The sequence below is a fragment of the Urocitellus parryii genome, chromosome 2 (assembly GCF_045843805.1).
Source record: "Urocitellus parryii isolate mUroPar1 chromosome 2, mUroPar1.hap1, whole genome shotgun sequence".
NCBI lineage: Eukaryota > Metazoa > Chordata > Mammalia > Rodentia > Sciuridae > Urocitellus > Urocitellus parryii.
In genome coordinates this window covers 142,595,537-142,607,770 of record NC_135532.1, presented here as the reverse complement: position 1 = coordinate 142,607,770, position 12,234 = coordinate 142,595,537, and the positions used below count along the sequence as shown (strand labels likewise).

Below are 12,234 nucleotides of genomic sequence, written 5' to 3'. Positions count from 1 at the left end.
TGGGACCATTGTGGGGAGAGGGCTGTGGCCACAATGAGGGCAACTAAGAGGATAAGGGAGGTGGCCCTCTGATCTTCTCTGGGATATGTGAGATATCAATAGCTCTAATTTACAGATGAGGACTGGTACTTCGGAGAAGAGGTGTGATTTTCCTCAAAGTTACTATTTTGCATGCATTCAAACAAGGCAGAAAGAAGGCAAAATTGGAATTGTCTTTTACAACATCAACCTGCACACTTAGATTTAGGATCTTATCCAGAGAGCAGCCCAACAGCATGAATTTTGTTGTGTCTGCACCCCTAAGTGGCACAGGCATGCATGCTCTGCCCAACCCAACTTTCGTTCTCCTGTCCTTAGTGGTGAGTCATTGATCCCAGGATATCTGCAGGCCAGCACTCCTGGACACCCCAGACAGGACTTATGAGGCCCTATCAAGGCTAGTTTCACATGTGTAAACCTAAAGGAAAGGTTTGGGCTATCCCTACAAAATGTCTTTTGAATTAACAAGAGTCCAGTGGCTACTGACACTTAAAGAAAAGCAAAATCAATCAACAAAAATAAGCACCTACTGTTTGATGGGTACTTTACCACATGTATCTCATGTTTCATTTGCACAATCAGACATACCAGCAAGGCGCTAGAGTGTGAAGAAACTGAGGCTCAGGGAAGTTAAGGTCATGGCCCAGCATTCTGCCTTTAGAAGGAGTTACCCTTTCAGCTTCCATCCACAGTCTGAGCCTCACTGTACTGCTCGGCTGCTTAGTAGTCTGGAACCTTGACCTTTGGGGTTTTAGCTTTCTCCTATATAAAATGAGAGGAATAGTATCTCCTCCATCAGACTGTGGTAATAGGTAATATTCATAAAAAGTGTGGCACAGTGCTGACACCCCCCCCCCCGAAGCTTCGTACCATGTGTAGCTGTTATTTTAGACACTGAGACCATCACACCAGTGTGGATAGGAAGAACGAGCTGACTGATGGCTTCCATCCACGAATAGCTATGAATGAATTTGGATACAGTGTTCATCAAGGGCCTTTTATTCTTCTCCCATCCCCTTTTACTGTCATTTTTACTTTGGATGTCTTAAAACTGGGCCCTTAGAATAGGACATAATGGTGGTCTTTCCTCCCTTGGAGTTTTCCCACAAGTGTTATTTATGTTAAAGCTGAGTTCTCTTCCATAGGAGAGCTATAGACACAGTAATTAGCAACACAGCTTCAGTAGTTAGTCATGCATTTTCTTCCTTCCATATAAATGAAATTTTAATGGAAATTCAAAATTAAGTGACTATGTTAAATGCAAACAGTTGGAATCTCTGCTCTGATGCTTCCCAGCTGCATGAACTCTTTCAAGCCATTTAAACTGTCTCAAATTCCTCACTGTAGAATTAAGGTAACAGTGCTTTCCTGGTATGCTTTTGGGGAACACTAAATGAGATAATACAGATTGAAAGTGCTTAGAAAGTTTTCTTAGCTGCTATCACTGAGGAAATGAGATAGAATCACTATAAAATATTCTTTATGGGTCTATGGGAGGCTACCCAAGGCAGACCAGTTGTTCCCATTGCTAAACTTGCTGTGTGCCTGGAATTAGAAGTACTAACTGTCGGCATGCTGTGGCGACAGAAAGAACTGTGTAGCATTCTGTCACCTGAGGGAAAAAGCTCATTCATCAGCTGCTTGGAAGGGCATGGATGTTGGACCAATTGCCTTGTGGCTTAGAAAGCATCATGAGAACCTGATATAGGGAGTCCTTTCTAAATATAAAAGAAAAGGTAAGAAAGGATAGTCTGCCCAACAAAATCAAAGAAACATGAAAATTTGTGAAAATATTAGCAAAATAAGCGACAGTTGGTCAGTATGCATAATTAATAATGAACTCTCAGAAATTAATAATAGAAAAACATAGAATAAAGGAAATTTATTTTAAAAAATTAATAAAAGTCAAGTGTGGTAGCACACACCTGTAATTCCATCTGCTGGGGAGCCTGAGGCAGGAGGATAGCAAGTTCAAGGCCAGCCAGGACAATTTAGGGAAACACTATCTCAAAATAAAAGAAAAAGGGCTAGGGGGGTGGCTCAGTGGTAGAACATTTGCCTAGCATATGTGAGGCCCTAGTTTCCATCTCCAGCACCAAAGGAAAAAACAGAAGAAGAAACACTAGGCAAACATTTTTTTTTTAAGTTTTACCTGACATACTATTTGAGGAATTCAAATTAAAACAACAGTCAGGATTTATCTGTCACTTCAACTGGTGAAGATTTGTGATTAAATAGTAATGCCCTATGTCAGGTAAGGGCTGGAGGAACAAACTGTCATTTATAGCTGGCAGGAACACAGTCCTTCTCTGAAAAACTTGAAAATATGCCCCAGAACTCTATTTCTGCAGTACTGGAAATTAAACTGAGAGTTTTATGCATACTAGGCAGGCATTCTACCACAATGATGCACCCCAATCCTTTTTTTCCAATTTTAATTTCATGATGGATCACTGAGTTGCCTCTGCTGTCCTCAAACTTTTGATCCTCCTGCCTCAACTTCCCAAGTAGCTGGGATTACAAGAGTGCACCACCATAGTTCACACCTCAAAACTCTTAATATTTACAATTTTATGTCTAGGAGTTTATTCCCAGGAAAAATGCACAAAAATTATTATAGTAAAAAATTGTTGAACTTGAACCTTCAACAGCAGAGAAAACTGTGATTCATAAACATAATCCAATCATGGCTTATCTGTAGGATGCAATACTTTGCCACAATCAAAAACTATGTTTTAAAGAAAACTATGGTCATAAGGAAATGTTCCTGATGATATCTATAGAGTGAGAAAGACTTACAAGTGGTGTGTACCATGGGGTTGCATGTGTAGAAAGAAATCTGTGCCAAAGATGTCATTCATTCTCTCCCTCTTAAAAATTTACACACAGACAGTTTCACTTTGCAGATTGTGCAGTAGATTTTGTCAGCAATCGACTCCTTGATTTTCAACAGGGCTTTTGGGTTAATGCAGGGTCTGCTGGATCTTGAATCTCCTGAAGATGTGGAAATAGACCCAGGAGGTCTAGAAGGAGGCTCTACCAAGGTAATGTATAAATATCACATTTTTTACAAAATGGTGTTTGCCAATGCTTAGGAGGACTTAACCTCTGTTAACAGTCTAAATTTTCTAAAATAGTATGTATTTCATAAATCATAGTTTAAAAAGGCAATTTTGAAGTAAGGATTTGCAGCATAATAAGGAGTACTAATGTGTTTTTTTTCCTTCCACATAAATAAATTTTAACGGGAATTCAAAATTAAGTGAAGATGTTAAGTATACATAGAAAGACTAGAAGTAAATATTATAGAATCTCTGTGGTTTTTTTGGCATGACAGGATTATGTATGATTTATAGTTTCTTCTTTTTACTTCTTAGCATATCGAATTTGTATAAATGCTGTGTTCTCCTCTGTGTATGTGTGTGTATGTGTGTGTGTTTATATGTGAGTGTGAATTCTAAAAGACACTTGGAGGCAATGGTAGCCATACCAGGTTAAAAAGAAATGTTGTGGCTTAGCAACAGGGTTTCTTTTCAATTTTCTATAGAATATTCTCGTTTTAACAAGAAATTCTTGAGTTGTGTCCGGGAGCAGTCATTTACATGTCCTCTCCACTTAGAGCATAGGATGAGGACCCCTTGCAATCAGAAGATGCTTGAAGTATAAGGAATCATTTTGCATCCTGGGGCAAGAGGAGCTAGCCATAAGTAGAGGGGTATAGTAAATTGTGTAATTATTTTTCTGGGCCCTACATTGTACAGTGGAAAACTAGTTGTCTCATGTGTTTGAGATAAGGGTTAATAGAAAGGACAGGGGAGAGGTGCAGAAAGGTATCTAAAACAAAAACAGAAGTTTTGGGTAAGGAGAAAGATGCCTGGCATACAAACTTTAGATTCCTTATTTCTGATGTTTAAAAAAAAAAAAAAAAACTCAGGTGAGGTTGGGCACAGTGGTGCACACTTGTAATGCCAGCAGCTTGGGAGGCTGAGGAAGGAGATCACAAGTTTAAACCAGCCTCAATAACAGTAAGGCACTAAGCAACTCAGTGAGACTTTGTCTCTAAATAAAATACAAAATAGGGCTGGGGCTGGGGATGTGGCTCAGTGGTTGGGTACTCCTGAGTTTAATCCCTGATACAAAAAAAACTCTGGTGAGAGTCTATCTTTCACCAGGAAATGAAACTTGTTATGCGTGAGAAGGTGAAAGGCCATGCTACATGGTTCCATGATCTGTTCAATTCATCAGCCCTGCCATTTATGTCTGATCCAAAGTTGCCAATACCCAGTGCTTCAGTAGACATTAAGAAAATACACTGCCCTTTCCCTACATCATGCTGTTGAAGACAAAAAGAGGTGGGGCCAACTGGGAACAGTGAAGAGCTATCCATTCTTTGTTGTAGAAATTGAAATGTTAAAAAAAAAAATTACATAGAACAAACCAGAATCTTTTTGTTCTGTTTCTGTTACCAGGTGACAGATAAATATGCCATGTAGGTGGCAGGGGAATAAAATACTGAAATCCCTAACAAAAGCCTTTCAAGCTGAAACAATCCTCCCTGTCACAGCTGTCCTTAGTGTTGCCCTGGTAATAACTGGAACATGGGTCCCTATGGCTTTTCCACTTAATGCTGTCTTTCTATTTGGGAGGTGCAGACTGCACTGGCTTATCTCTTTGGTATCTCTAATTGTGGTGGAATGTGGGCAGAAGTGGGGAAGAAGTAGAGGGAGGAAATGCAGAGCTGGAAAAGATTCAATGTGCCACATGCTACTGTTTTGACTTTGAGTGTAACTCATTAGTGAACCTTCACAAGGAAGCCAATTCTTTGCCTTTTATCAGAGTTCACTAATTTCCTCCTCTGGGATGGTTCTAAGTTTAATTTTACCCACAGGAATAAGACTTCGCCATTAAATATGGGAATATGATACTTAGATTGTCTTTTGCAGTAAGCCCTAAGAAGTAAGGGTATTGCCAGTTAAAGAGGCTAGGTTTTTTCCTGTTTTAAAAAAGCCCACTTTTTTTTTTTGTACCAGGGATTGAAACCAGGGGCACTTAACCACTAAGCCACATTCCCAGCTCCCCCACACACACACTTTTTAATTTTTTATTTAGAGGCAGGATCTCACTAAACTGCTTAGGGCCTTGCTAAATTGCTGAGGCTGGCTTTAAACTCACGATCCTCCTGCCTCAGCCTACCAAACCACTGGGATTACAGGCATGTGCCACAGTGCCTAGCAAAAAAGCCCTCTTCTGTCTGTATCTTACACAGCAGGAAAATAATGTCTACAATTTCATTAATACAAATACAGAAGCTTCCAGGGATGATTTTGCTTGCCTCTACTGCAAATGTCTTAAACCAGCAAATGACTTCAGCTACCAACTCTTGGGAGCAGGAGAATGTTTAGTGCATCCATCCTCCCAGTCAGTGCTGGCTGGGTCTTGGTTCCTTGATTCTGTCCTGTTTTCTGTTTTTGCCTGATAGATGGTACACTTTTGATTTCTAACAATGCGTTTGTTTCCACAGGATGGGCCAAAGAGGACCGAAAATTCCTCATTCTCAGCTGAGCTTGGACAAGCTTTGGCAGTGATCGAGGATTTGATCAAGTCCTGTGACTTGGCGGTGGACCTAGCAGCAGTCTCTGGATGTCCGGTACGTTCCATAGCAAATGTTGGAAGATTTCACATCAAAGGTGGGCACAGTATTCCCAAGGTGGGAGGTGCTGAGGCACACTCAGAGAAATCATCTACAATAAAGAAATTGAATTCTGAGGAAAGTCACCTAAGTTGGTCAGCAATCTGTGCCAGGAGATTGTGAAAAGCCCCTTAGCATTCTTAGGGATCTTGGTTTATACTCCTCAGGGTCCTGAATGTCATGCCATTCCACCTTCTAAACAAATCAGAAACTCAGGGGCCAGGATTCATACAAAGGGCAAAAGCGCTGAAGGAGTAGTATTTTTCTAACTCACTATTAAAATATTAAAAGATTGTCCTTCTTGCTTCAGAGTTTCTCTGTGAAAAGTATTTGTGTGTGTGTGTGTGTGTGTTGCTGGGGCCTTGTGCATACTTATCTGTACATACTCTGCTACTGAGCCACACCCCCAATCCAGTGTGAAAAGTATTTTGAAAATGAGTCCTACATGAGAATCTAGCCCCATTTAACATCACAGAGTCCAAAAGAGGCCCAACAAGTATTGTACAACCCTTAATCCAAAGGACTCAAAGAAAATGCATTGAGAGGCCAATGCTGGGGAACTGAGCCATGTCAGCTTGAGCACAGCTCTAATCCTGAGCAGTTGGGCCCCAGTCCAGGCAAATCATCTCCGGTAGCTGTATAACATCTCAAGTCTGGGATATGGTTAATATTTAACTGTTTTCACTTTGAATTTCTCTAGATTTCAATTCAAATATATTTGCTTCCTGACACTGTCATAACAACTTACCACAAATTTGGTAGCTTAGAACAACACAAATTATCTTACAGTTCCAGGATCAGAAGTTCAACATAGTTTCATGGGCTAATAAAATCAAGGTGTCTGCTTTCTCCTTTAGAGTTCTTTGCGTTTCCTTGAGTTTTCCAGCTTGAGAAGGCCACTCCCAGTTGGGCTCTGTGGCACACGCCTGTAATCCCAGTAGCTCAGGAGGCTGAGCCAGGAGGATCACAAGTTCAAAGCCAGCCTCAACAAAAGTGAGGTGCTGAGCAACTCAATGAGACCCTGTCTCTAAATAAAATATAAAATAGGGCTAGGGATGTGACTCAGTGGTTGAGTGCCCCTGAGTTCAATTGCTGGTACCACCCACTACCCCAAAAGGCTACCCCTATTCCTTGGCTTGTAGCTGTTCCTCCAGCTTCAAAACCAGAAGTTGGGAGGAGGGGAGTTCTCCAGTCACATCACTCTGGCCTGTGCTCTGCCACATATAAGAACCCTTGTGATTACTTGGACCCTGCCAGATAATCCAAAATAATCTATTTGTAACCTTAACTTCCATTTGTCATGACAGTGTCAGATTCTGGGGATTAGGATGTGGACATCCCTGGGAAGCCATTATTCTGCTCACCTAACAGTATTCAGCATTCTGAGAATTACATTTCAGACAAATACTTTCTCTCTCTCTCTCTCTCTCTCTCTCTCTCTCTCTCTCTCTCTCTCTCTCTCTCTCTCCTGGTTCTTACTACACTGTTTATTGAAATCTCAGAAGAGTCAATGATCTTTTTTTCCTGTCCTTGTCACACATCAAACCTTGCAAACTAATTAGGGGGAAAAAATGATCCTTTAACTTCCCTTCCTCATGGTATTTCTTTGGACAGCATCTAAGAAACTTTGCCCTACTGGGTTTGCTGTGATCCTGGACAATGATGCTATTCTGTCCTCTGGGACACCAACGTGCTCTCTGCTTACAACTGATGCATGATTCAGGAGGGTATTCATGAACTACAGGGGGTGACATTAAGGTGTGTGTGAGAGGGGATCATTTTCTTGGTATTAATTTTTCTTTCTTCAACTAAGGAGCATCAAGGGAACAATTTGCATAATCATTTTGGCACATCTTTCTGTTCTTTTTTTTTTTTATCTTGAATCATGTGTTAGCTACTTCTATTAGGTATCTATTTCCCTGAATCCAATAAATAAATTTCCTAGAAACAATATACGTCAAGAAGTGTAAATAACATCTGAGTGTTATGGTGGGGAGGGGGGAGTTCTGGGGAAAAAATGATTAAAATATAAGGAAATAACAATCTGCCCTAATTTCATCCCAAGCCAGCTTGTACGCAAATAAAATGAATCAGTTTATAAAATTTTAGAGATTTCACACTAAATTCAAAGGGCTGTTTTTGTACCTTTGCCATATGCTCTGTAATTTCTTTCCTAAGACCTTCATCTGCTATTATATCTAATACATTAGTAAATTTATCCTGACAGTTTTTGTAGTCTCCTATTGAATTATGGAGGAATTTTCAACTTTTTCTGATTCAAGAGCAAATCCATGGAATGAATAGTTAACTAACCCAAGAGTACGTGGGCATCAGCTGGGACTATTTCTTTTTCACATCCTATCCAGGGTACCATCTACCCTCTATCTGGTTCTCCTTGGCATTGACATAACATCTTAACTACTACTAATTCAGATCACCAGATCAAAGATCTTTTGGCTCAGTTTTATAGAGCTTTTTGTCATGGTATTTATAAACACCTGTGGTATACATAGATAAATCCAGAGCTTAACCTCTTTGTTTTTTCTACTTTAAACCCAATATTAACCTGGTTTTGAAAAGGAAGGAAATTGAATATTGGTGGATCAATTTGTAATTAAAACAACTAGGAAAAGAAATCCTTTCTAATATTTACATTTTTCCCTGTTGGATATACTCATTTAGTCTTTGGTTTAATTAAGTCACAAAAGTTTTAACAAGTTTTTAAAGCAGATTTTTTTCATAGATGCTGAATTGTAATCTACTTCCCTCCAATTGCAAAAAAAAAAAAAAGTTTATTATCCAATGGGTAATAAAGATCATGTAAATCCCGACTTGCCAGGAACAAGTTCCAAGGAACAAATAAAGATTGGTGAAAAAATTTCATTCCCAGAACAAATGTGCAGAATTCAATAAAAGGCATATTTTTAATTACAAGGTCATTGTGAGCTAGGTCCAGATGTTTTATTTCTGTTTCAGTTTCTACTTTCCTCACTCTAATGTTGCTACAGAGATAAGGCTGAGTAGACAACCTCAGCACTCAGTAGATTGCCTTGAGAATCTTCCCACCCTCAGGAGACCTGTGTCAAAGCGTGGCTATTAGGAGTCAGTGAGGCCTACATCCCAGGTGAGGCACGTGGCACCTGCCTGGCACCCCACAGATGCTGATTCAGTGGCCCTCCTGCTGAGTTCCTTGGAGCCTAATCATCAGGCTGGGATTGAAAGAGCTCTTTGCCTCTGCCTGTTGTGATCACTCCTCCCACAGTTTCTGCTTTTCATTTCTCAACCAGGCAGTGTGATGATTCACTTATCCAGATGGTTCCTGCTTCTCTACGTGAGAAGTATAGAACCTGGGCACATTCGCTCACACTGCCAGGGATGAAGAGCACCCCAAAGAAGTCTCTTTCTAGTGTCACTTGGTTCATTCTCTTGGGTTGATTCTTCAGTTGGCCCATGTAGTCACATTTGAAATTCTTATATCACAGCTCTTGCTTGCAAATTGCCCATAAGTGAAAATGATAGCGTTTACTAGTTTATTTTGCCTTGGTGTTTCCTATGGAGGAGACTATCTGACTTGCTTGTTTGTTTAAGGTAACCCTGGGTCTCATCTCTGAATGCATAAGCATCAGATTCTTCAACAACATACCATTTGACACAGCCACAATTCTTTGTCACTGTTAGAATATGGTCGGGACTATATTGGTTTGCTAGGGCTGCTATAGCAAAGTACCACAAACAGAGCGACTTAAAATAGCAGAAATTTATTCTCTCACAGTTGTGAAGTCTAGATAGCCAAAATCAAGGTTTTAACAGAGCTGTGTTCCCTCTGAAGGCTCCAGGTAAGAATCTTCCTGGCTTCTGGTTGTCACTGGCAATGCATAGAGTTCCTGAGCTGACGGTAGCATTACTCGAGCGTCTGCCTCCAGGTTCACATGCCTGTCTTCCCTCTACTGTGGATCTCTGTATTTGTGCTCTTTTTATAAGGACATTAGTCATTGGAGTAGGCCCCACCCTAATACAGTATAACTCATCTTAGCTAATACATCTGCAAAGATCCTCTTTCTGGATAAGATCACTTTCTGAGGTTCCAATTAACAGGGGGAAGCTATTCAAACCAAGTACAGGGGCGTTACTGAATTAACTTCTTGAATACATCAATATTTTCTCACAGTATTGAGTATTTAGTTCTATGTCCCTTGCCCCCAAATGCCATGAAATGACAATAAATGAACAAATACTAGGGGACAAGTATCTGAAAATGGTTGTGCATGTGATCTCAAGCCTTGATAAAGATCATGTAAAGGGAGTGACTACAGGAAGACTAAAAAAGAAATTTCAGAGGTGATGAAACACAAAAACACTTGAGACCACATACAGTCTGGTTGGAAAGAAGAGAAGCTAAATAATTGTCCAAGGGCCATGCTTGGTCCTGCTCGGGGAAATCTCCCCACCACTTTCCTTTGGAGGTTGGGTGGCTTCGACACAGACATGTGTCCTGCCAACAACGAAGTATTTGTGCCTGCTCTTCCCCAACACTGTACCTACAGGGTATGTGGCTTTGCCTGCTGAAGATTGGGCCTTAAACACTGAGGTGTTCACTCCTCTCATAGGCCCGTGAGAACATCTATGCAAGATGACCCAAAAAATGCACAACCAGTTTCAAGCAGTCTAGATAGACCTGGTGATTCCCTTCAGAGAATTTAGGTGGTGGGCTTATCAGAAAAGCTGACTCACAGAGCTGCAGGTAGAGTCAGGACAGTAGCATAGCTGGGCTCACAGAGAGGGGGACTGAACCCAGGATCTATAGCAGCTCTGGGATCTTGGCCTAGGGAGGGATTTGAGGTTCTCACAAGTGTACCTGCTTCTGTGTACCCGGTACAGCCCATACCTGCTGTCCTCTCCTCTTACCCACTGATTACTGTTCTTTTCCTCCATTAGTGCCTTTTTCTCTTCCTCATAGTTTCTTCTGACTCATTTTCTTCATAGTTCTCCTCCCTTCTTGTTAATCACACAGCTTGTCCACAACTACAACTCCTGCTGGTCACTGTCTCCTCCTCAGTTTTCTTTAGTTACAGAGGGATTATTATGGTCAACCAAGGGCCCTGTGTCAGCTGTTGGCCCTTTTCTGGATTCACAAACCTGAAAGTAGCTGTGACTACAGGGAGACTAAAAAAGAAATTTCAGAGGTGATGAAACACAAAAACACTGCTGCCTAGCCGGGCATGTGGGCACATGTCTATAATTCCAGCAATTTGGGAGATTGAGACAAGAGGATCACAAGTTCAAGGCCAGCCTCAGCAATTTAGCATGGCCCTAGACAATTTAGCAAAACCTGTCTCAAAATATAAAAAAGGCTGGGGATGTGACTCAGTGGTTAAGCACCCCTGGGTTCAATCTCTGGTACCAAAAACAAATTGCTTCCTAAGGTTACCTCTTCAGCAGGGCTGAGGTCAAGGCTTCCTATACAACAGCCAATGCATGACCTTGGCAGACACCTACCTGCCTTTGCCCAGGCTTCTACAGGTCATTCATTAGAGAGTGTACAATTGGACTTATTCTTCATCCCCATCCTCCTGTCTCTTTTAGAATTGCTTTTACAGCTACGCTGTGAAGTGATACCTCCACATTGACCAAATATGTTCTAAATACTGATGTGTATTTTAAGTAGCAGCATTGACTAAAATACATTCATCTATTTATTGTGGGATGTAGTTGAGGATGTAGCCTGGACCGGTGACCCAGTAACCCTTTATCCTGTGGGAGGAATTTTTCACATGTACTAACAGGAATTGCTGTGCTTTTTCTGAACAGGTGGTGTGTATACATCTTTGGACATAATGAATCATATAACTCACCCCTTTTTCTTCTCTACTGCCTACTAGAAAGTCAGAACCGAAACTAGTATGAGTTTACATGGCCTTACCATATGGATTTTATGCACCATATGGTCAGGTTGTATGTATTTTTGAAATGTATATCAAATTTGTGAAATAAGACCATTTAAAAATAGAAACTATCAGTAATAGTTGTTCATGTGGCAAATATTAAATACCCACTTCTAACATGTGCTTTCTGCACTACTTATACTTTTATCGAATACAGAATGAGTGCTTGTAAAGGAGAAATTTACTGAGGAGTGGGGTGATTACACGTGAGTGAGTCCCAGAAGGATGAAGTCAGAGTGAAAAACTCTTCAAAGTGTCCAGGAATGTGGTCAAGTGGAGCCCATGCTATACAGAACAGGAGGCTCGTGCTTGTGGGAAAGAAGGTTCCAAAGCTGAGGCTCACCATTCCTCAGTGAGGGTTTCATTTGCCTCAGTTTGTACTTGTCAACTTTACAAAACAAAAGGAGAAAATTAACCCAGAAAATATGCCACAAGCACTATAGAAATGACTAGAATGTATTGCTCTTAAAATACAGCCATGCTTTATAAAAAGATATTCACAATTTGTTTGCTATATAAACAGTAAATCACAAACATGCCCAATAGGTTCTAAATACAGTACAT

The 12,234-nt window shown here is 40.6% G+C and overlaps 1 protein-coding gene across 1 annotated transcript in view; it reads left to right on the top strand.

Annotated features, from left to right (window-relative positions):
• Positions 1-12,234, top strand: part of Mcf2l2 (MCF.2 cell line derived transforming sequence-like 2) — a 236,592-nt gene that overhangs the window by 202,454 nt on the left and 21,904 nt on the right. The window contains exons 21-22 of the mRNA XM_077795511.1: positions 3,012-3,083; positions 5,561-5,686. Coding sequence (XP_077651637.1) covers positions 3,012-3,083; positions 5,561-5,686 — 198 coding nt within the window. The remainder of the gene's footprint in view (positions 1-3,011; positions 3,084-5,560; positions 5,687-12,234) is intronic.